The sequence below is a fragment of the Jaculus jaculus genome, chromosome 1 (genome assembly GCF_020740685.1).
Source record: "Jaculus jaculus isolate mJacJac1 chromosome 1, mJacJac1.mat.Y.cur, whole genome shotgun sequence".
Lineage (NCBI taxonomy): Eukaryota > Metazoa > Chordata > Mammalia > Rodentia > Dipodidae > Jaculus > Jaculus jaculus.
In genome coordinates, this window is record NC_059102.1 from 228,201,769 (window position 1) to 228,226,081 (window position 24,313).

At 57.8% G+C, this 24,313-nt stretch overlaps 1 protein-coding gene across 1 annotated transcript; it reads left to right on the forward strand.

The window, feature by feature from the left end:
• Positions 1 to 1,393: 1,393 nt before the first annotated feature.
• Znf469 (zinc finger protein 469) lies at positions 1,394 to 16,235 on the forward strand. The gene is made up of 2 exons (XM_004665949.2): positions 1,394 to 1,448; positions 3,532 to 16,235. The coding sequence occupies exon 2, from the start codon at positions 3,659 to 3,661 to the stop codon at positions 15,029 to 15,031; it is 11,373 nt and encodes a 3,790-aa protein (XP_004666006.2). The 5' UTR covers positions 1,394 to 1,448; positions 3,532 to 3,658; the 3' UTR covers positions 15,032 to 16,235.
• Positions 16,236 to 24,313: the final 8,078 nt, after the last annotated feature.

Consider the following 24,313-nt stretch of genomic DNA (forward strand, 5'->3'; position numbering starts at 1 on the left):
TGCCTATCTCAAGGAAAGGTCTCACAGGGCCTCTGGGATCTGAGGGGAACCACACAGCCCTCTTGGAGCTGTACCGTTGGAGTAGCAGTTAGCTGTCACTCAACCAGCTTGAAGCAGTCATTTTTAAAATATATATATTGTTATTTAAGCCGGGCGTGGTGGTGCCCGCTTTTCATCCAAGCACTTAGGAGGCTGAGGTAGGAGGATTGCTGTGAGTTTGAGATTTATTTGAGAGAGAGAGTGAGCATACAAGGATCTCTTGCCATTGCAAATGAACTTCAGATGCACGTGCCACTTTGTGTGTTCCGGCTTTACGTGGGCACTGGGGTGGTGAGTCTGGACATCAGACTTTGTAAGCAAGTGCCTTTGATGACTAGGCCTTCTCTCAGGCCTTGGCCAGGTTCTTACCAGCTTCATAGCTCTGTTGTTGGCAGTACTGATGAAGGTTGACCTTGTAATCTCTGAGGCCAGAGCACAGGCTCAGGCCAGTGGTCCTGGCCATTGTGTCTTACAAGGTCGCAATGCCCTTAGGAACCACAGCCTCATCCACAAGTTCAGCCACAGCTGCGTTCCCTGCCCAAGGTAGCTCCTTATACAACCATGGACAGGAGGCCTCAGCTCCCCGTCACCTGCAGGACTTGCTGCGGCCTGGCCTGGAGAGCCTGGTTGCCCTCATTACTGACAAGATCTGTCCCTTGGTGACTCAGTCTGCCTGGGCCACAGCTTGAAGCAGAACCAGGGCCACCTTGAACAGCCACAAGGCCAGAGGACACCTGGCTACATTTAAAACAAAGTGTTATCTTTCCAAATTAGCAGTGTCCTAACCCTTCTGAAACCAGCTGCCCCTGCAAGTCCCCTGTATGTGCCCACATGCACCATGTGCAGAGGCCAAGGTTGAAAGCAGTCCATTATCCACAGGGGATAGACCCAGAGGCTTTGCAGCCCCGTTCTGGGATTGGTGGGCAGACCAACAAAGATTTCTCCCTGAAGCGGCTTAGGGTGAGCGTCATGGCTCCCGCGGAGTGACAGCAGCTAGGGACAGAGCAGTGAAGTGACAGACTCCCTCACACTGCATCAAGTCTCTCTGAAAGGAAGCCACAAGCCCCTGGGGGAGGTCCTCACAAGGAGACCAAGCCACACCCGGATGGCTCCTAGGAGATGGCACTTGCTCCACGCATAAGTCAAAACCTGATGGAAAGAAATGTAACTGGGCCAACACGCCTGGGAAAAGGCTGGCCTCTCTAGGGCTCCGGACTGCCTGAACGGCCACTGGCTTCTGCAAGACAAAGGGGCCTTCCGCCAGACTTGCCCACCCACGAGCTGCACCCGTCTGCCCGTTGGCCTGGGTCCCCGTGATTCTAATGTACTGTCCACTCTCTTTGCAGCCAAGAAGCCCCTATTCCTCAGGCAGCTGTGCAGCGACTCAGCAAGGGGCCCCGGCTCCCCAGGTACGTGACAGCGGCAGCCACGAGCGGATAGAAGTAACTCTGTCCCCCACCTGGGCTCTCTCCACCCCAGCACACTCACCTGTGGTCTTTTGCACAGACACAATCATTGGGGCTGCCATCTGACTCCCCAAGAGCCAACTCCTGAACCAGGCTGTGGCTTGGAACCATAGCTAAGTCCAGCCGATGGTGGTGTCACCTGAGGCCCCCTCAGCCCAGGCAGGCAGAAGCCTTGGTTCTGGTAGCTCCTGACCTTCCTAGCGACTGAGGCACAACTACAGGAGAGCGACTCTCCTTGTTTGCCCACCTGGCCCAGTGACCTGCTCCTCATCCTGAGTACCCTCCTGAAGCTCAGGGGTCCACTTGGAGCCCCAGTGAAGGCTCCTGCCTTTAGGTGGTGTGATCCCTGAGGTGTGTGTGGGGGGGGGTCTCACAAGGTCCTCGATTACTGTTGTCCCCACACCAGCGGCCCGGCCCCAGAGAGTATGTGGCACCAGTGTGAAATGGCTGAGCCCCTGTTGGGGGCCTCCCACACACACACGCTGGCTGCTGACCCCAGGCCTACTATTGACTCAGAACCACCCCCCCAACACACATACACACACACACACACACACACACACACACACACACACACGCTAGCAGCAAGGCCTTGGGCAAGTTGCCTGGGTTTCTCACATAATCAGAGTTGACAGAAACAGTTCTGACTTGTGCCACTGGGACGACAAAGGAGTCACAGTTACAAGAGCAATGCTGGTATTTACTACTATCATCAACAGCATTACTTTTTCATTCAACAAACTGCCCAGGAGTCTTTCCAAGGACCCAGTATTCTGGGCTGCTGTGATGGAGCAGCATGCTGCCCTCTGCTGGTGGTCACTGGATCTGCATGCACCCAGGAGATCCTGGGATGCTCTGGCGCCAAACTCAGCAGACACCCCTCTGAGGGGTGGGGGTAGGCCAGGGAAGCAGCTCAAAGCTGCTCTTCCTGTTGTGTGGCCCTGAGCAAGTCACTGGCCTTTTCTGAGTCCATGGTAGGCCTGCAGTCAGTGGCCAGAATGGCACCCTAAAGGATTGCATCCACGTCAGGATCCAATGGCCCATGACGTCAGGAGAGCCACAGCTTTGCACCCTACCCACTGTGTGGCCCTGGGTCCCACCATATAGGACACATACCATGGGGACACGGGAGAGTAACAGTAGAGCCTGCCATCCCCTGGGCAGTGGACTGTGCCATGTCAGGCTGCAAAGCCTGGTGCCCCGAGCCCCATTGGAGGATAACCCAGAAAATCAGAGAGGGGTGAGGGGCCCGGGATTGCTTTCAGCAGGGAAGCATGGCCAAGATTCCTCCCAGTAGTCTAGTTGAGGACAGAGCTGTGAGCGTGCGAGGCGGCACAGGGGACACCGCCAGACACTCAGGCTTTGGTACAGATTAGAGAAGCTGAGCTCGTGGGTGGGACCTTCTCCGGGACCTAGGGTCCCTGGGCCAGATAGCTGCGCTCTAGAACCAGAACACCTGAGGCCCAGAAAGGAGGAAACCTTTTCGAAGCTGGGGGCTCTCCAACGTGAAGGATCTGGAGTCCATCCCACATAATCGCCAGAGCAGGTCCTAGGAGCGACCCCTCAGTGTGTGGGCTAGTGCACTGGGACCAGCCGAGAGCAGGTGTGCCCAGAGCCAAGTCCCTGATGGCCATGAATGTCTTCCTCCCCCACCCCCACAAGGTTCCCTGACCCACCCTGGTTGTAGGTCTGAAGCTGGGGGGGGGGGTGCAAACATGGGTCTTTCATGCTGCACAGACAAGCGGTCTCAGACTCTCAGACCCTGATAGCCCCCATCTCCTCCCTCGCCCACCTCTCTCCTTGCCAGTCTAATGTCCTTGGCTCCATGTGACAGGCATCTCCCTGTCTGACCTAGGCAAGCCCTTTCCATAGACAGGGGATTTCTATGGTGGCTACATAAAGTGACCGCTGCTTCTGGCCTGGCCACAGCTTGCATAGGCCACAGAGCCTAACACAAGCTCCTGGCCTCCCAGAAGGGATCCCAGACTCCGTGAACCCCCAACTCACGTCTGCCCTTTCCTTACAGGTTCCACTCAAGACCATGAGAGCAGAAGTCCTTGGGACCCCCCAGGGGGTGAGAACGACCACTCAGCACACAACCCAGGCCCCTCCTCCGACCATTGCATCCTCCTAGCACTGAGGACGGCGGGGCCATGCCAGGGGAGCGGCCCCCAATGATGACCAGAGACCTGCAGCCCTGCCAAGTTGCCAGCAGCTTGGGGCATCCCTCCCAGCACTCGCTTGAGGACCATGCCCCAGGCAGCCGGACCGTTCAGGGCGTGAGAGAGGCAGGCAGCGAGGATCAAACCAGAGAGCTCCCTGAGGCCCAGCTGAAACAAGGCAAGAAGGTGGAGCCCAAGGCCCTCCTCCTGAGGACTCAGGCCCAGCCCAGCCCTCTGAAGAAGGGCGGTGACCCTCAGACAGGACCCAGGAGGAGCCATGCACAGGCTCAGGCATGGCTGGCCGGCAGGACAGATAGCAGCCCTCCACAGCTCCGTGGTCTGAGCATCACCAGCTCAAGGGCCAGGCCCACCCTTGATGAGCCCCCTGAGGGCCTGCAATGTGAGGCCCCCCAGGTGCCAGAGGCAGAGGCTCCCCAGGGCCGAGGAACCAGAGTCCTCCGCAGGCCCCGTGCCTCAAGGTCTGAGACCCTGCCTTCTCCCAAAGAGATCAGCTCCCAAAGGTGCTTTCAGGAGGCCCCCTCCAGCTTTACCTCCACCAACTGTACCTCACCAGGTGCCACCCCTGGGCTTCCACCCCTGAGGTCCCCCCCGAGCAGCAACAGCGCCAGCCCCCATAGGGCTGTTTGCCACTCGGACCTCCAGACCGGCAGAGCCAATCCCTGGCCTCCTGCTGCTGAGAACAGCTTCCCAGGTGCTAATTTTGGGGTCTCTTCTGCTGAGCCCAAGCCCTTCCCTGAAGGCAGCAGTCCTGGAAGCCCCCAGAGGGTCTCCATCTCCTACCCCTTCTCTGCCGACGGAACCCAGCATGAGCAGGCCACCGGGGCGGTGGTGTTTGCCTTCCACCAGCCCCTGACAACATGGTCAGAGGCAGCCCTAGGCACAAGCCCCACTTACCCACCTCTACCCTGTCACCCTGGCCAGCCGGGCAACCTCAACACACCCAGTGACCTTGGAGGTACCCTCTCTCCACCTGGTGCTGCTCACTCGGCCTCGAGCCCTTTCCCCAACAGTTTGCACAAGAGCCTGACCAAAGTCCTTCCTGAAGGGCCCCCTCCCAACCATGATGGGTTAGGGAGCCCCAGGAGGCCACCCCCAAACCCTCCACCCCCAAGGCACTTTCCAGGACAGGGGTATGGTGCCAATGGGGTGGGCACCAGCCCGGGGCCTCTGGACACAGAGCTGCCCACTCCCACACCGCAACCCACTCACCTGCCCCAGCTGTGGGACCCCGTGGCAGCACCTTACCCCCTGCCTACCCTGGGCCCCGCATCCACTGCTAGGTCAGCGTTCTTCGAAGGCCAACAGCTCTGCCTCCCCCAGAGTCCTCCCTTGTCTTGGCCACCAGTTCTTACGACCCCTGGGCCAGCCCCTCACCAAATGAGGGTGTTGAGCCGACTGCCCTTCCCCAGGGGGGCCTCAGAGTGGCAGGGTGTCAACCAGGGGGTCCTGGGTGCGACCAACAAAGTGCCTGGGTCTGGGGAGACGCTGCCAGCCTTAAGAAGCAGCCCGGGCCAGCCAGGCACCTCCCCAGGGCTGCCCACCTATGGCGAGCTGAAGGACCCCGTAACCCAGCCCCTGTTCTTTGGGGGAGCCCAGACACAGGTGTCACCCCGAGGGGCCCCCGGCCTGCCCCCACCCCAGGTGGTGGGAGCCTCTCCCAGAGAGTCCCCTCTGCCCTCTCCCGCCACCCACACAGCCAGCAGCAGTACTTGCTCATCCCTGTCCCCCCCATCCAGCAGCCCAGCCAACCCCAGCTCAGAGGACAGCCAGCAACCCGGCCCCCTGGGGCCCTCAGCCTTCTTCCTGCCCCAACCCCACTCCCAGGAAACAGGGAGTCCCTTCCCATCCCCAGAGCCCCCCCATGCTCTCTCCACCCACTACCAGCCGGAGCCAGCCAAAATCTTCCCTCTGCCCACGGACGGGCTGGCGGCCGAGGACACCTTTGAGAGCCTGGAGGGAGCCCCGTTCCCCGGCCAGAACCCCATGGTGGGCAGCGGAGGTCTACAGGGGTTTTCCCCCGAGCCGGCCTCCTACTCTACCCAGCACTTCTCCCTGAGCAGCGCCAGCCTAGACCAGCTGGACGTGCTGCTGACCTGCAGACAGTGCGACCGCAACTACAGCAGCCTGGCTGCCTTCCTGGAGCACAGGCAGTTCTGCAGCCTGCTGCTGGCCAAGACCAAGGATGGCCCCCCGCAACCTACCGCCACCCCAAAGGAGGCTGCTGACGCACACGCCGACTTGCTCGAACACAGCCAGAACACCTCCTTCCTGTTAGCCAGAGACATCCAGGTAGATGGCAAAGAGGACTCCCTGAGGACAAGCTTCCTGCCCGGCCTTGCCGCCACCACCCCCTTTCCACTCCCAGCCTCGGACTTAGACATGGAGGATGACGCCAAGCTAGACAGGCTCATCACAGAGGCACTCAATGGCATGGAGTACCAGTCGGACACGCCTGAGATAGACAGTAGCTTCATTGATGTCTTTGTTGATGAGGAGCCTTCAGGCCCTAGGGGGCCCAACACTGGGCAGCCCTCCAATACCCAGCTGAGGACAACTCCAGAGAGTGGCACCCCGGCCCTGCTCCCAGCTGGATCTGCACTACCGGAGTCTCGAGCCTCACTTGCTGGTGACAGGGGCTGCTCAACCCAGACCAGACCCAAAACCCGCTCCCTGGGCCTGGCATCCAAAGAGGCAGAGGTGACCCGCCTTACCAGGCAGCAGGGAAGAGGAAAGCAGTTCAAGTTCTTCCAGAAAGAGCTGGACGCAGCCAACAGCACCAGTGGTCCCACCAGAGCCATCTGCCTACGGCCAAGGAGGAGGGGCTGCAGCTCTGAGAGGCCCCGAACCCGGGACCGCAGAACTCCTGCTGCCAAGGGCCATGCCAATGCCGATCACCGTGTCCCCAGAGCCACCTCTGCCCCTACAGATACCAGGAGCTCCAAGCGCCTGCGAGTCCCACCCGGGAAGGACAGTAGGAAGAGGAGGACGCGGGGTGGCTCCTGGAGCAAGGAGCTTATCCACAAAATTGTCCAGCAGAAAAACAGGCGCTACCGGAGGCAGGTGCCATACAGCCAGGTGGCACAGGTCCACCCGCTAACCTCAAGGCCATCCAACACCCAGGACAGCAAGGCCAGGGGGCATGGCTGTGCCTCTGAGTCCGAAGAAGAAGATGGCCCTAGGCAGCAAGGTCCCAGCTCCCAAAGCCATTCCCGCCATAGCCGCAGACGGCGGCACCGAGGTGAGAAGAAGAAGAAGGACGAGGTCTTGACCCAGGGCCCTAGAAAGGTCATGGGGAAGGGGGCTGGTGAAAACAGGGGCTCCCCCACCCCGGGAGAAACACGTGGCCTGCCAAAAAGTTTGGATGCTGGAGAAGCCTCCATGGAAAGAGCCCCTGAACACAGTGATCCTCCCCCAGCAGTTCCCACCACCACGAAGACCTCAGAGGAAAACCACACCACCCTGGGCTTTTCCCAGGAGGCCAAGAAGCCTGCAATAGCTGCAGAATTATGCCCTGACACCACAAAAGTCACAGACATGTCCAATTCTCCAGTAACCTGTGCCAGGGAGAGCCCCAGACATTCAGATCCAGAACTTCTACAGCCTAGCCCACCCGGGCTCTCCAGAGACCACCCTGCCATGCCCTCCAACAGCACACTGACACCAGGTTCAGGCCAGCTGCTCGATGCTTCTGGCTTCACAAATATCCCCGGGTTCCACAACAGAGAGGACGCCCCCGCTTCTCAGCTTGGAGAGTGCCTGGCTCCCATCACTAACACTTCAGAGTCCGCCTACCCCAACCCAAGCATCCTGGCTTTTAAGAACTCTGATCCTAGTTGTGACCCCAATCACTGGGATCCAATGACAAAAAGGGGATCCCATCCCAACGGCAACAGCCCCTGTGAATTGTTCCTGGGACCCAAGGGCCTGACTAGCTGCTTCCCTGAAAGCCCGTGTTCCAAACCTTTAACTGGGGACACACCAGCTGCCGGTGGCTGCTACCTTGGCCAGGAGGGTGTGGGGACCATGGAGCCAGTACCACCGAGGAATCCACCCTGCGAAATTGAACTGGACCCAGGCAAAGCACACTCACCGCTGACCTTGGAGTCTACCTCCTTGTTTGCCGGGCTGTCTGAGGATGCATTTGACCCACCACTCTATGACGGCCTGTCCGCAAACAGGGGGGCCCATGTGCCAGTGGCATGTGTTGACTCTCATGCAAAGAAACCACTGACAGATCCACTGTACCCCTCATTTCTGATGCTGGAGGAAGATTCTCCCATGCTGCCTGGCTCATTTCCTGACCTCTCTGAGGGAAAGACATTCAGCAAAAAGTGTCCCTTTGAAGGGACAGCATCCCCCAGCCCTCCCTCCATGCCTGGGAAGGGAAGTGAATGTAGTATCAACTTCATGAGCAATCTGTGTGAGGATGAGCTGGAGATCAAAAGATTGGTCACTGAATTAGAAAGCCAGCTGCAAAGGAGAGCGAGCACACAGGGCGCCCCAGGAGAGCCTGAAGAAGCCACGTGTGCAGACAGGACGGGCTCAGGCCCAGAGCCACCCTCCCCACTGTCTGCCCTCCAGGCCAACTCATCTCATGGGGACACCCTCTCAGCAGCCAACCTTACAGGCCTTGGAGGACCAAGTCCACAGCAAGAAGGGGCTCTTAGGAGCCCCCGGGGACAGTGGCCCTGCCCAGCCACCTGCCACACAAGGGAGGCAGTCCCCTGCTCAGACTCCCAGGAAGACTTGATTTCGGGGGCTCCTTCCAGCACCCTGGGGGATAGGCTCAGACTTCAGACGGAGCAGAGAGCTGGCGTATCTCAGGCAGATGGTGAAGTCCCCCGAGGTGGCTGTCTGCCTGACCCGAACAAGCAACAGGAGCCCCTGACGGATGTTGGGAGTTTAGCCAAGCACAGCCCAAACCACGAACTTTTGTTTCCTAAAACCAACAATACAGCCAGGGCACAGAACGAGAATGGGCCTCTGCTGCATCCCTGCGATTTCAGACAAGGGCATTCTCCAGACTCCCACGAGGCACGGGAGCCCTGCCCACGTTCCCCAGCACTGGAAGCATTCAGCACCCCCATGGCCCATCTCTCCCTGGCACCCAACTTGGCACTTAGGGGTGCACATCTGGATGCCACCTCACCTCCAGGTGGTAATCCCAGCCATGCCTCCAAGGAACACCTTGAGGACCAAGAAGGGAGCTCAATGGGGGCTGGGCTCGCCCACCCCCTTGTAGACGGGCATGACTTTGAGGGTGAGTTTCCACCTGCGGGAGTCTCCCTACTGCCTGCCCTCCAGGGCAGCAAAACTCAGTCCCACCTTGTGTCAAGTCCATCCTGGGTACCCAGTACTGAACCAAGGCCTCAGGACCCAGCACGCCCTTCCTTTCATTCACTCCAGGTCCTGGGGGTTGGAGCTAAGAGGGAAGGCAACACCCATGGCCTGCCTGAACTATACCCTGTGAATGCCCAGAGCCCTCGGCCTAGGGACCCATCAGCTCTAGAAGGAGTCAGTGTGAACAGGACCGTCTCAGGGGCTAAGAAGATGTCAGCTGTCCCTGCAGAGGCCAGATGTCAGCTGGGGCCTGAGGCATATGGACATCTGGGCTCACCTGGCCAAGCTAAGAAGTCCAAGGGCCAAGGCCAAGCCAGCCAGCTTCAGTCAGATAACTGGAGGAGCCCAGTGGGTTCAGACACACTCACTGAGATTAGCACCCATCTGAAAGCCAGAGTGGCCAGGGGCAGAGAGGAGCATGGGGTGAGCAGGTCTTCAGGCCTTTGGGAACAGGCTCAACCCTCCACAAGCCCCATGCAGCCAGTTGACAAATCCTCAGTGCCATCCCTGACAAGTGCCCTGAGACCTATGGAGAGAAGCCCAGAGAACACAGCCAGCACACATCAGTCCCCACAGATGCTGTGCAGCAGGGGGCTGTCCACCCCCCCAGCCACTCCCACTTCCTGTGGCCTTGAGCCCCTGTCCCAGGAAGAGCCTCTCTCTATGCCTTCTACCACCAAAACAAGAGCAGAGCTCAGACAGCCCCCAGAAATCCCCTTATGCAAGGACCCTCCCAGCCCCCAGCATTGGCCAGCCTCTGTCTCAGCACTTCCAGGAAGGGCTGGCTGTGTCCAAGCCCCCTCAGATGCTGGGCCTAAGGAGGGGCCAGCAGCATCTCCATCTTTGATGATCAGCCAGTGTGGCCCTGAGGACACTCTGCCCCACCACTCTCTCCAGCAAGCCAACAGTCCCGAAGACCCGCCCTCTGGCCTGGCTGGCCTTATCCATGTCTCAACCCATACAATACTTGGCAGGGATGGCCCCAAAGGCAGCACAGTAAGAACACTAGAAGACTCCAGTAAAGAGGAGCCGAAGGGGTCTCCTTTCCATGCCACCACTCATCCAGACTCACCCAACTCCCCAAAAGTAACCATCAAGGCTACTGGCCCGTCCAGCATTCCCACCAAAGATGACACAGATCCAAGTCAAGAGCTCCGGGTATTAGACCTCCGCTGTTTGGGGACCCCCTCCTCTGAGCCACAGAACATCCCCTCCCCTGGCCACCTCACAGACCCTGCCACACCGGGGCCCACAGATCCAGACTCTCACACCTGCCTGGAAGGTGGGGCAGGAGCCAGCAGCAAGGAACAGGGGCACCTGGAGACACCTGGAGCCAGGCACTCGGGCATGACAAAGGTGCCTAGAGCTGGCTCCCAAGACCCATTCACGGGGCTCCATGGGGCCCAAACTGCCTTTGAGTCTGATTCTCCTCAAAGCCACATCAGCATGCCTTACCATCCTCCCCAGAAGGACCATCTTAATCCCCAAGACCCCAAACAGAGACCTCAAGGCTTGAAAAAGAAGTCAGGGCCCACGGACAAGGCCCCAGCAGGGCCACCTGTGACCTGCGAGGTGTGCTTGGCCTCCTTCCGCTCCAGAGCCGGCCTGAGCAGACACAAAGCCAGGAAGCATCGGCTGCACAGGGAGGCCAGCTCCCAGCCGTGCCCTGCTGCCGTGATGGCTCATCAGCCTCCAGAGCCCATGGCCCAGACATGCCAAACCACTGGGAAGAAAAGCCGCAAGGCACCCAGAAAAGAGCAACCAAAGCACTCACCCCTGGGCCCCAGTCATACTGCTAAGCCACCTCTTCCCGTCCAGGGCTCCACAGCATCGGAGGACATCCTGGGTCCTGAGATGTTGAAGGTGACTAGAAGAGAATCCAAGGGGTCTGGGACACCAGGTGCCCCCCGCAACCAGCAACTGGACACCCTAGGCCTTATGGACCAAGGAAAGGGTGTCAAGATCCCAGCCTCAAAACCAAGGAGATTGGGCCGGCCGGAAGTGGACCAGCTCCAGCCCAGCCAGGCAGAGAGCAGAGGCCAAAGGCGAGACAGAGAGCCTGCGGACTCCCGTAGCGCCTCAGAAAGGGTATCAAACAGGAAAGCAGGAAAGCCAAGGGTGAGGAGACGGGCACAGCCCGGTCTGCAGGACTCTACTCACATGACTTCAAATAGGCCCCACTCGGATCCATCAACTGAAGTTGGCCATCTTCCCACCGCTCTGAGCCTCTTTCCCGAGGGGGAATGTGGAAAAGATGTGGTGTGGCTATCTCCCTCCACCACAGTGGTCCCCAGGGTGCTAGAGGGTGTGGCAGACACAGACCCAAGGGCTCCATGTGCAGAAGAGATGATGGCCCAGAAGGAACCCCAAGATAGGAAGGTCCGCCAAGACAGGATGGACATGAAGCAGCCAGTGGAGCAGACGGCCACCTTAGCATGGTGGTGCAGTGGACCAGAAGAAGCCAGGGCACTGGACATGGACAGAGAGCCATCCTTGGCCACTGAGAGCCAGCCTGAAGAGTCTAACAGAAGGGCCGAAGACAGATCAGACAAAGGCATGGAGGAAGGGACCCCTGACCCTCACGGCACACCCTGTTCTCAACTGGGCAGCGCTGTTAGCAGCTGTGTTGAGGGCCCCCTAGATAACCCAAAAACCCAAGGTGAAGTCCAGAGGCCCAAGGAGACTACTCCTGAAGCACTCAGCCCCAGTCTTGGGGACCCACAGAGCTTGTTTGATGATGAGGTGTCTTTTTCCCAGCTCTTCCCCCTCGATGGCCGCCTTGCTCGGAGGAAGAACCCACGTGTCTACGGGAAGCGCTGCAAAAGACCAAAGCGCCCACCACCAGTGGAGCCAAGCAGCGAGGTGACAGGCAGCAACCTGCCCTCCTCCACCCGCCTGCCTACCGATCTCAGTGACTCAGGATCCCTCTGCCTGTCTCGTGAGGAAGAGGACCCGTGGGATGACGAGACCCTAGGTCTGCAGGGTTCTCTCCTTCTGGATGGGCTCCTGAGCAACAAGCTGCCTGGCCTTGACCCCTGGGCCCCGAGCCTCAGCCTGTGGACCTTGGAGCCCAGCAAGGAGGCCAGCTATGCGGAGGAGGCACCGTGCTGTTGCACCAAGGACCAGAACGAGTGGTCAGAGGCCATCCCCCAGCTGCACATGGTCCCAGCAGCCTGGCGAGGCCTGGAACTCTGCGCCCCCACCTATGAGACGTCCTCTTCCCTCGGAGACATGAGCCCAGAGCCCCCCAACCTAGAGAGAGAACACAATGACAGTGGGCTTCCTGGAAATGCCATCCTGCCCCCGCTTCACACCAAAGATTTTGAGGTGCTCAGTACTCCGCTGGAGATGCAAGACCTGTGCCTTCTCGAACCCTGCAATGACCTCGCAGGACTCCCCAGCCCAAGCCTCTTAGACCTCAAGGCTACAGAGAGCTCACAGGGGTCTCTGAGCAAAAGGACAGAGCAGACATCCGGAGCAGGACTGGCCAAAGGCAAAAGCCAGCCCACAAAGGGTAGGAAGGCCTCCTATAAGTGCAGGGTGTGCTTCCAGCGCTTCCACGGCCTGGGCGAGCTGGACCTGCACAAGCTGGCCCACAGCCCCTCACCGCCCCCCACCTGCTACATGTGCGTGGAGCGCCGGTTCGGCTCGCGGGAGCTGCTGCGGGAGCACCTGTGGGAGAAACACGTGCAGGGCAAGGCAGGGCCCTGGGCCTGCGGCATGTGCCTGAAGGAGGTGGCCGATGTCTGGATGTACAACCAGCACCTGCGGGAGCACGCAGCTCGCTTTGCCCGCAACAGGCAGGCGCGGCGGGCCTTGGGGGACCTGCCTGGGTGCTTGGAGGGGGACCACCCCCTCACACAGTTCCTGAACAGCATCGTGGAGCAAGTGTCCAAACCCCAGAAGGGTAAGCGCCCCACTGGCAAGGCCAGCAGGAGCCCCAAGGAAAGTTCGGAGCTAGAAGAGGAAGGCAGGAAGGAGACCTCGAAGGAGGCCATAAAGCCCAAGGTTCACGCCACCTCCTCCAGCCAGGATGGCGCCCCGACGCCAACTGTCGTGTTGACCAGTGGCAGCAGTAGCCCGTGCGCAGTGACCAGTAGTTCTGCCATATGCTCCATCAAGACATCCCCCATCCCATCCCCGGACCCTTGGCCTCACAGTGAGCCCCTGCTCCAGGCCATCCCCGTGCACCAGGACTGCAAGGACCCGTCCCGCGACTGCCACCACTGTGGGAAGCGGTTCCCCAAGCCCTTCAAGCTGCAGCGCCACCTAGCAGTGCACAGCCCACAGCGCATCTACCTGTGTCCCAGGTGCCCGCGGGTGTACCCGGAGCACCGGGAGCTGCGCGGGCACCTGGAGGAGACGCACGGGGTAAGAGAGGAACGGGAACTGCCCCCGACGCCGCTGTACACCTGTGAGCTCTGCGCCAATGTCATGCATGTCATCAGGAGGTCCTTCGTCTGCAGCACCTGCAATTACACCTTTGCCAAGAAGGAGCAGTTCGACAGACACAAGGACAAGCACCTGAGGAGCGGCCAGCAGCCCTTCACACTCCGCGGCGTAAGGAGACCCAGGGGTCCCTGGCGCAAGGCTCCAGCCCTTGAGGGCACGCTGCCCACCAAGCGGCCCAGGGTGGCCGTGTCCAGCGGCCCCAGTGGGTCCGTCATGGATGAGTTTTCATCCCCACGCAGCCCCGGTCCCAGTGAGGGCTGCCTCCCTGCTCTGCCCCTACTTTGCTCAGAAGTGACTACCAGACCCACCCAGGACCAGCCCAGTTCCCAAGAGAGGCAAGTGGACCCCGTGAGCCAAGCGCTCAGGGAAGATAACCCATTGTCCAGTGACCAGGACCTTCTGCCCCTGTCTCTGTCTACTTTCCCAGATGTCTTGGCAGAAGACACAAGTGACCACAAGCTGGACAGGTCCCAGGAGAAGCCTGAGGATGAAGCCTTACAAGACAGCCCCGGGCTACAGAAGCAACACGCTCCCCTGGGGGAAAAAAGGACCCCTCCCTTGTGCTCAGGGAAATGCAAGAGCATAGGCACCCAAAGCAAATGTGTCCCTGGCAACCCTTCCCTGCTCCAGAAAGAGAAGCCAGTGACCATGTGCCACATGGTATCTAAGGAGGGGATAGGGAGGTTCCCCCAAAAGGGCAGTGCCACCAAGTATGGAGCCTACCAGAGTTCACCAAAGGACATATCAGTAGCTCCCATGCCCAGCAAAACACCCAAGTTCTCAGCACAACCCAGGAATCCCATGGTGGTGGGGACCCTGGCATCTGGAGATCTGGCCTATAGCTCTGAGGACAGGGTGAAGCTCAGCACTTCCAAAACCAGACCAAAAGCTAACACCCAAAACAGTGGGGGGCCACCCCCCAGCACCCAAACAGGGGGTGGTAGCCAGCCCCAGCCAGCCAGTGGGCAGCTACAAAGTGAGACAGCCACCACCCCAGCCAAGTCCAACTGCCCCAGCCAGCAGAGCCCCAACCCCGACCAGCCCCCACCTCGAGCCCACATGAGGGGCAGCACCAGGGGATCCAGAGAAGCTGGTGACCAGAGATCTCAAGGACCCCTGGGTCCCAGGGAGAAGAGAGAGAACAGCGAGAAGAGAAGGCAGGGCCAGGCCTCCGGGCTGGCCAGGTATGAGAGTGCAGGGAATGTAGGGAGAGCCCTCTCAGCCCCTGACAAGCCTCCTCGGGCACCCCGTAAACAGGCAACCCCCAGCCGCATTCCCCCAACCAAACCCAGTAGCCTGAGTGGCAAGAGTAGGCCCCAGCCAACAGCACAGCGAAAAGGGGACCCTAGCCACACCTCTGAGAGGAGTTCCCTCCAGCAGGCAAGACCCCTGTCCAGGCCCCTCAAGAGGTACAGAGCTGTCCGCAGTGCTGAGCCCACGGAGCCCCGAGACCACCGGACTGCAGAGGCCCAGAGCGACCTCCTCAACCAGCTCTTTGGCCAGAAACTGACCAGCTTCAAGATTCCCCTAAAGAAGGACACTTCCCAGTGACCCATAGGATAAGGGCACCTGGGAGCCCAGCTAGACAGCTCAATTTGAGGCCACTCGTCCTTTCCTTTCCACGCAACTGACTTCCTGCAAGTGCTCAGACGGAGAGCTGAGAGCGTACCGCGGGAAGCAGGACTTTCTTGCTGGAAGGCTGGGGTGAGGGATGGAGCAACCGCAACCCCTTTGAAGCCATGCAGCTGTTTTCTTGGTACCAAGTACGTGAAGAAAACAGCTCACGCCCCTCCCCCACTCTGTGCCCTGTTGGCCAGGCACGGCATGCTGTAGAACTCACGTTGGAAGATTTGCACAAGGTCCTCCATCGCCTAGCAGGGAAGCACATTAAGGCAGCCAGCCAAAAGGTGGCAGCTGCCCTCTTTGTCTTGCTGCTGTTGCTGGAATTCCAAAGTGACCTTAGCGGTCACATGGGGAAAGACAGTGCTATTCATTTGGGCCATTTCTGAGCCACCTGGTCCCTGAGAGCACAAAAGACCCCTGCCCCCCACCACCACTGGGTTATGCTGGCCTCCCACTGCACTGCTGATGTTTCCAGCACCTTGCTCCAGGGTCTGGGTTCCCATAGGGAATGCAGAGAAAGCCACTCCTCTGGCCAGTGCCCAGTGGTCCCTCCAGCCCTATGGCCCCTTTCTAGAGCCTTCCTCCCCCATTGGGCTCTGGCTCTAGGTCCCAGCAAGTCTGCTCTGAAGGTTCTGGTGCTATTCCCATGCTGTAATGTGAATACCGGCTCCCTGGTTGTATCTGAACCAAGGGATGGGTAGGGTGGGGAAACCTAGCCAGGAAGGCTGTGGCCCTGGGCTCAAGACAGCCCCACGGACCTCCCCAACCAGGCTCCAGCCTCGGAGTCCCAACAGCAAAAAGACCCTCGGGGCTGGGCTGTGGACATGCCATATGCCACAGCTGTACACGTCCTGTTCAGCAGGAAGGGAGGAGGCACCTCCCACTCCCCCTGGGAGCCTCAGAGATTCCTGGCTTGTGTTGTAGTTTTTAGCTTGGGTGCAATGTGAATGTCAAAAGGTTTTATTTTGACATTTCAAACAAGACCAAATCAGGCCTGAACTGCCTCCCCACACAGTGCTGGGGTCCATCAGAAAGATTCTTTCATGTGGATGAAGGCACGGAGGGGGCGGTCTCTGAGGTCAAACTGTAAAAATCACAGCTAACTCATCTTTTCAAATATATTCCCACTATTTTCGCAGAATTCTGGCTGTAAAGTATTTATTTTGACTCACTTATTGGGGCCATCATGTGCATGTCAGGAACTAAAGAGGGTGGCAGGGATCCTCAGGAAGTAACTAGCAAGGTCCCAAGTTAGGGGCCCAGGTAAGTAGGTGGAATGGTATGTTCAGGACCAGCAAGGGGCGGGAAGGGCCCCACTAGTGTTGGCTAGGAAGATCATGGAAGCCACCCCACTGAGCTAGGTGTCAGAACTTCTGTATCGAGATCCATGGGGGCAGTCAGGTCCACAGTCTGTCCTACCTTGTTCAGCTCAGTGCTATTAAGGTAGGGCCCTGACCAGAAGGATCCCTGGGACAGATCAGCTGTCCTTGACAGGCAGCCCTCTGACACGCCATTAAGAGCTGATTTTGAAGACCAGGAGCCAGCCACACTCAGGACCTGAAATGAGCGAACAGCCTCTCTCCACTCACCCCCTGCCCTGTGGCTCCCAGGAGACCCACAGAGGGCACAGCCCTAGACTGGCCACCAGATGGCAGCATTCATCTAGCCAAGGGGCCTGCTCTCCCACCTGAGCCAGATAGTCACAGCCCTCAAGTACCTTCTGGGCTTTAAAGCATGGGTGGGTGTGGGTGGGTGGGTGTGGGTGCACGTGTGTGTGCGCGTGCATGCATCAGGCTTTATGTGAGTAGCTAGGGACTTGAATCTGGGTCAGAAGGCTTTGTAAGCTAGTGCCTTTAACCACTGAGTCATCCCTAGCCCCACTATGTGCACAGAGCTGAGGATTTCCACATGAAGGCACGGCAGGCACATGGGCATCCCAACTACATCAGCGCACATGCCCCTGCCCACACGCGTGCTCCCACACAGACGGGCACCCTCACACAAGCACACTTGCTCAGCTCCCAAGATACATCCAGGTGCCCCCACCCCACCCAGCATAGGCACCCCACTTTAACCATTAAGCCATCTCTCCAGCCCCAAGCACCGACTTTAAAGAGAAAGTTAATGGTATGACTAGGGCACCCCATGTTGCTCTGGGCTCCCACTGAAAGCCTCGCACAGCCACACAGTGCTTCCATTGACACCAGTGAATGGGGGTGGGGGAGACCCTCAGATCACTCATTACTTGGATGCGTTTCCTCCAGTGACATGGAGCACAGAACATAGGACACAGGCCGTCCCATCAATGATACCATGTGGGGAGTGGGGGATGGGCAAAGTGCAGAGCCGCATCGTACTTGTCTCCTGGTTCCAGCCCCATCCTGCTCCCGAGGGTGACTGTGCGGCTAGCTTCACCCTGGGGTCCTGTTCCTGTCAGATGATCCCCTCTTGCCCTAGGATAGTTGAAGATGTCAAGCAGTTATCCCTTAGTCGGACAGAGCCTGGCTTCAGGTTGGAATAGCTCCTGGGGTTCAGGGTCTCTGCATCCCAGCCACAGGGAGCCTCTCAACCTACGCCTGTCCTGAGAGCTGCATTAAGGGCCTTGCAGCCACATCTGGACACATACATGCTCCATGAAGCCACCTCTCACATGGAGGGTCCTCTTCTGGCATATCAGGGCTCTTGTATATTTCATCAGCTCTACTTGAAAAACAGAGCAGCTCATTCCCTAACACCTTTCACCCCAGGCACCGCGCCATAACCAGACATAGTTGCCACAGCCTATGATCATCCCACCTGCATGCAAACTGGCCGTGGTCTGAGTTGCTGGGCATCCATGCCAAAAGTGTGGCTCATAACCCTGCATACTAGGGCTGCTGTTTCCAGCCTCTGCCTACAGGCCAGTCCCGCCGCTGCTGCTAATCACCCCATCCCATGAGCCAGCCTTTGTCTCAGCTATGACTTGTTACTGCTGTGTAATAGCCATTCCTCTTCCCCTCCCCCACCCCTCACAACCAGGTAGCCAGAGGCTGACCACAGGATTGAACATGAGTGATAGTTCTGAGAACTGGCTGGGCATCGTCTTCTGCCTCCCCCAGGCTTACTCCAACAGGTGCTAGAAAACCATGTCAACCTTCCACTGCTCTCCCCTCCACTGCCTCAACCTTTCAGGGTTCTCCACACCCACCACTGCATCAGCCTTTCAAGATTCTCCACACTCACTGTTGCATCTTATCTTCTAGTGTGGTCCTAACCCTGCCACCATTTCTGTTTTTTTAAATCCTTGCCCTAACCAGCTCATGGCATATATGTGGTTCATATATGTCGTTCACTGCCTTATCCCAGTGCTTTGACTTGGGCCCCAACTTGTCTGCATGAAATGGAGGAGGAGGAGAGAGGAATAGGCAAAAAGAAGGAAAGAGGGGAGGAAGAGTGGGCAAGGAGAAAGAGACAGGTTCCACCTGTGATGTGGTCCTCCTGCTCCCATGCTCAGACATACATGTACAGGGGAAGGCCTTATTTCTGGTCATAGTCCCTGCCTGGATGGTGAATGGGGCTTACCTGAGCAGCCACATAAAAGAGCCAAGAACCCTGAAGACAGCATCCAGACCTGTCTGGGGTCCCTGGACATTGTAGGGCACAGCTCATTAGCGAGCCTAGCTGGGTAGAGGACCCCAGAGGCCAGGTAGAGGGGTTTATGCAGCCCCAGCCATCAATATCTCTCTCTCTCTTCTCTGTCCTCTGCAGGGAGTGTGGAGATTAAATGATCAAGTGATTCCCAGCTCAAGACAGGAATGAAGACTGTCTTACCCCTGTCCCTAGAGCCAGTACCCACGGCCACAGTCCATAGCTGCAGCAGTCAGGCAGGTCGAACTGTCAGAGCCGCTAGAGCCTGCAGTGGCCTCCTAGTTCCTAACTTAATTTATTTTGACATCCTCACTGCCGTTTGACCTCCTTAGGGAGTCACGTGGTGTTTAAAACTCATTATCCTCCATTGAAACAGGAAGTTAATTAAACCCTTCACAGAGCTAGCGCTGACAAATGTCAGGATCGGCTCCTGGGCAAGGCTGCCTGGCGGCTCCAGGACCTGGAATGACTGACAGTAGGGGAAGCAAGGCCTGACTGACCCCAGCCGGGGTTGGGAGACAAGTCTGGGCCTCTCCCTAAGGCCGCATCCACCGTCCATTCCAGGCAGTGTGAGCATTTCCCAGCTCTGCCCTTCCCTGCTGTGTAGCTTTAGGCAAGTGACTTCATCTCTCTGAGCCTCAGTTTATCAACATGGCAAATAGTAATTCTACCAGCTTCTCCTTCAGGTAGCAGTTATGAGTAACACAGAGACGTGTCAGCACTCAGCACAGGGGTCAGTGCCATTGTGCCTGTCACTGCTAGCATAAGATCACGGACAGCCTCAAGCTGCGGGGATACCTGCAGCTGCCCTGCAAGCTGGAACAGAGAGAACAAGGGATTCCCTCAGGAAAGGTGAGCATGCTTGCTCGGGCAACAGGACAGAAGGATGCTTACAATACCCAAATAGCAAAGGTCCACAGAATTTTGGAACCTGTACACAGGAGCTTCAGAAGTTAAGTCAGGGCTGGAGAGATGGCTTAGAAGTTAAAGACACATGCCTGCAAAGCCAAAGGAACCAGGTTCAATTCCCCATGGCCCACATAAACCAGATGCACAAGGGGGCACATGCATCTGGAGTTTGTTTGCAGTGGCAATAGCATGTCCATTCTCTCTCTGTCATAAATAAATAAAAATAAAATATTTAAAAAGAAGTTATGTCAGATGCCTTGACATGTTGGCACACACCTTTAATTTGAGTACTCAGAAGGCTGAGGTAGGAGGATCTCCATGAGTTTAAGAGCAGCCTGGAACTACATAGTGAATTCCAGGTCAGCCTGTGCTAGAGTAAAACCCTAACTTGAAGAAAACAAGAAGTTAAAGCAGGACTTTCCTTCTTTCTTTCTTTCTTTTTTTATATTTTATTTTGTTTTTATTTATTTGAGAGAGAGAGGCAGATAGAGAGAATGGGTGCACCAGAGCCTCCAGCCACTGCCAACAACTCCAGACGCATGCATCACCTTGTGCCTCTGGCTTACATGGGTCCTCGGGAATTGAACCAGGGTTTTTGGCTTTGCAGGCAAGCAAGTTAACTGCTGAACCATTGCTCCAGCCCTTCTTTCCTTCCTTCCTTCCTTCTCTCCCTCCCTCCTTCTTCCCTTCTTTCTTTCTTTGCAAGGAGAGAGAGAGAGAGAGAGAAAGTGAGAGAGTGAGAATGAAGGAGTGCCCCAAATCCTCTAGCCACTGCAAAGGAGCTCCAGACGCATGCTGCACTTGGTGCATCTTGCTTTATGTGGGTAACAGGGAATCAAACCCAGGATGTCAGGCTTTGCAAGCAAGCACCTTTAACCTCTGGGCCATCTCCCAAGCTCCTTTCTGACAGAAGGTCTAACCCAAGCTGGCCTGGAACTCATGACAATCCTTCTGCCTCAGTACCCCGAGTGCTGGGGTTACAGGTGTGTGCCACTACACCTGGCTAACACAGGTTATTTGTGTGATTATCACCATGGCTTCTAAGAAGGTCCTACTGGCTTCAGGCTTCAGTGGGGACAAGAGAGGCTATAAAGGCCAGTTGGGGCAGGGAACGATAGTCCAAAGTGATGGTGACAGAGTTTGGAGGAGGGTGGGCATGAAAGTCCTATCATGAAGAATCTCAGAGCCACCAGAAAGTCAAGTCACCAAGACTGGAGACAACTGATGGGATGAGTAGGGTTTGGAGGGGACAGAATGGTCAGTGGGTTTCAGCGTCCCTCACCTCTGACCTCCAGCCTCATTCCCCACAATTCACTGTGGCTTTAGGCTCTTGATCCCATGGTCAGTCCTCTCAGCTTGTATCAGTGTCATCCACATCAGTCTTCTCTGAGCATCCCTCTCATCCTTCACGGTCCAGTTTAAATTTCTAGAGTATCCTGTGAGTCTTTTGGTAATATCCAAAGAGCCAGGGTAGGGCCTGGCATATGGAAGGTTGCCACCATCAACCACACCTCCCCCACTCCTGCCACACCAGGGATGGCCATCCAGGGGGTGGGTCAGCACAGAGCATGCCCACAGGACAGAGAACTATGGCCAGAGAGTACATCAACCCAACTCCATGGAGCCGCTGAGGCCAGAGGGACCCTGGGGTATGTGGGCGGAAGGTCTGAATCTCAGCACCTTTAGTTATTGAGGAAGGAACCAAAATCCAGCCCAGGGTACCATCTTCCACACTGTAGAAGAGGACCCCAGGAGGCTCTACCTATGTCCAGGCCAAAGTTCAGCAGAAGACTCTGGGGGTCGCTTTCTAGAGCTCCATTCTAGCTACAGGGCAGAGGGCGAAGAGCCACATTCTAGCCCCTTCTCCCAAGTTGCAGGAACCCCAGAAAGTATTGGACCAGCCTAAGCCTCAGTTTCTGTCTGTGACATAGTTCTCAAGGGTAGGTCCCTGGGCCATCACAGGGACAACAATACCAGATGCCCCAGGCCCTGCCCTGCCTCTTTCTGCCTGGGAGACTTATGGGCACAACCATCAAAGACCTCCAAAGGACTAGCTAGGAGAACCCAAACCAGCCCTTAATGGGGCTTAGAAGACATTAGGGGTAGTCACAATGATGATGCCATTGCCCCTAGAATGGGCACCCAGGATGGGCTATCCGCAGGGGCACCCTTCTTAAAGGCTATGAAGCCTTAGACTCCTGGCAAACAGTTGTGCACGTGACCACAGCAGACTGTGCACTCAGCTGTAGTTCCCTTACCAGTTCCTGGCCACCTCCTCTGGGTCCCCCAACTACCAGGTCAAATTCTATGAAGCAGCCGACTCTTGAGAGCAGGAGGGGCCCAGGGAAACCCAGACAGGAGGCATACCTAACGCAGCAAATAAGGCTCATGGTCCCTAGCTATAGGACAGCTCTCTCTGGGCAACCTTGGGCCTTGGTGTTCCTGTATATCCAGTGCAGGACAGACTCCTGTACCCACTAGCCAGTTTTGCAAAGTGGCCCTCTCTGAGGGTGGTGGCAGGACAGAAGTAACTCCTCTTCCTGAGAACCCAATTAACAGAAGCTAGAATGAGACAGGGTCTCACACCCAGAACACCTGACATCAGGTGACATGGATGGTGACAGTTATACTATGTGATGATTATCTTCTAGCAGGTAGGTAGGGTCCAAGTGTCTTCTCTGTGGAGGACTTTCTGTTACCCCAAGGCCTGATACCCCCGTTTGCTATGAGGTGCTTACTGACATAAAAAGATCTATTCAGCAGGCACAAGACACCCACCCACCCCCCTGCCTGATCCCGACCATGATCCGGAGTCTTAATGTTTTACTGGAAAATGGGGCATCTCTGGCCCAGGGGCTAGATCCCAAAGGACAAGAGGGTGTGTTGTTGACCTGGGTCTGGAATACACAGTGGATGGTGCAGGAGGAAAGGGCTGCAGGGGCAGGGACAGGTGTGCACTGTTCAGATATGAGTAAGAAAGGAGGCCGGGTCAGCACCAAGGGCTGCTGCAAAGACCTGACGCCCTCACTCCTCATAAGGCGGAGACTGCATCTTTTACAGAGCTTGCTGGCCATGGCTTGTTGCTTCCACAGTAACCTCCTATTGAAACACCTTCCTTCCACCAGAACCCCCATCACACGCCAAGTCAAACCCAACCCAAATTCGGGGTCCAGGCCTTGGGCATTCTGACCCAGTGCTGCTTTTATTTTTCCACTCAAATCAGGGACAAGGGTGTCCACTGTCCCCACTTTATATATATATATATATATATATATATATATATATATATATATATATATATATGGACAACTTCTATACTTACAGACAACAAACCATGGTATTTCCCTCCCCTTCCCTTCCATCCCCTCCCCCACTTTCTCCTTTATAGCTCTGCTCTCTGTCATATCCCCTCCCTCTCTCCCTATTTTGTTTTTTGAAGTAGGGTCTCTCCGTAGCCCAGGTTGACCTGGAATTCACTATGTAGTCTCAGGGTAGCCTCGAACTCCCAGCATTCCTCCCACCTCTGCCTCCCGTGCTGGGATTAAAGGCGTGTGCCACCATGCCCCCAGGAGTCCAGGGCAGAACTAAGGCAGTGGGGCGGGGCTACAGAGCGGAGGGCGGATCCAGGGAGGCCATGGGCGGAGCCAAAGAGGCCTGAGGGCCTGCTGGACTGACTAAGGTCACCCAATCTTAGCCAGGCTTGAGGACATAGCCTCAGGAACTTAGAATTAGTGGAGGAGGCTACACGCCTACTTGAGCCTTGGACAGGGTTTAGGGGCGGGGCCAGAATAGAAGATGAGCTTGACGGAGGCGGAGCCAATGAGTGAGGGCGTGGTCAGTGTGAAGGACCAGCCAGCAGTGGGCGGAGCCGTGGTCCAAAGGCAGGGCGGGGGCGGGACCAACTCGGAAAAGGACAGTGCCCGGAAGGAACCGATGCGGGACAAGGACGGTGCGGGGAACCCATGAACACGCTAAAGGACTCGCTAGGCAAAGGCGTGGCCGCCAGGAAGGACAACCCTAGGAGGCGGGGCCATTTGGAAGGAGGCGCCAGGGGCGGGGCCATCAGGAGGATGGGGCTGGGGTGAAGGGGGAGCAGCATAAGCTTTGGGAGGAAAGGACAGGCAGAGAGGCGCAGGGATGGACCAGCCAGGCAGAGGCGGGTCCCGCGGAAAAGGCCCATCGAGCCGGAGGGGCGGGACCAGCGTAGGGAAGGAAGGCCGAGGGGAGGGGCCAGAGCAAGGAAGCACCGGCAGGGAAGTGGGCGGTCCGGGGCTGGACTAGAGGCTCGGGGGACCAGCGACGCGCAGGCCCCGCCCCGAGCCTGCCGGCCCGCCCGGAGCACCCTCGCGGTGGCCGCCGGGTCGCCGTTTGCTGCTCGCAGGTTCCATTGAGAAAAGCCGAGCGGTGGCGGCGGTGGCGCTGTCTGCGCGGGAGCGGAGGAACCGGCACCAGCCCGCCGCCCGCCGCCGGGCAGTCCGCGCGCCCGAACGCAGGACCGTGGCCTCCGGTCTCCGCGGCGGCGCCGGCGGCTCTGGGCCGGGTGCGGCGGGCTGGGGTCGCGGGCCGGGGCGGCGGTGGAGCCCGCGGACCGGGGGCATGAGCGTCCCCGCGGCCCCGCCGCGCCCCCGCCGCCCGCCGCCCGCCAGGGGCTAAAGGCGGCCGCCGCGAGGGCGC

Bases quoted from the DNA above. Each gene is read 5' to 3' on its own strand.
- Znf469 (XM_004665949.2), top strand. From the start codon at position 3,659: ATGCCAGGGGAGCGGCCCCCAATGATGACCAGAGACCTGCAGCCCTGC.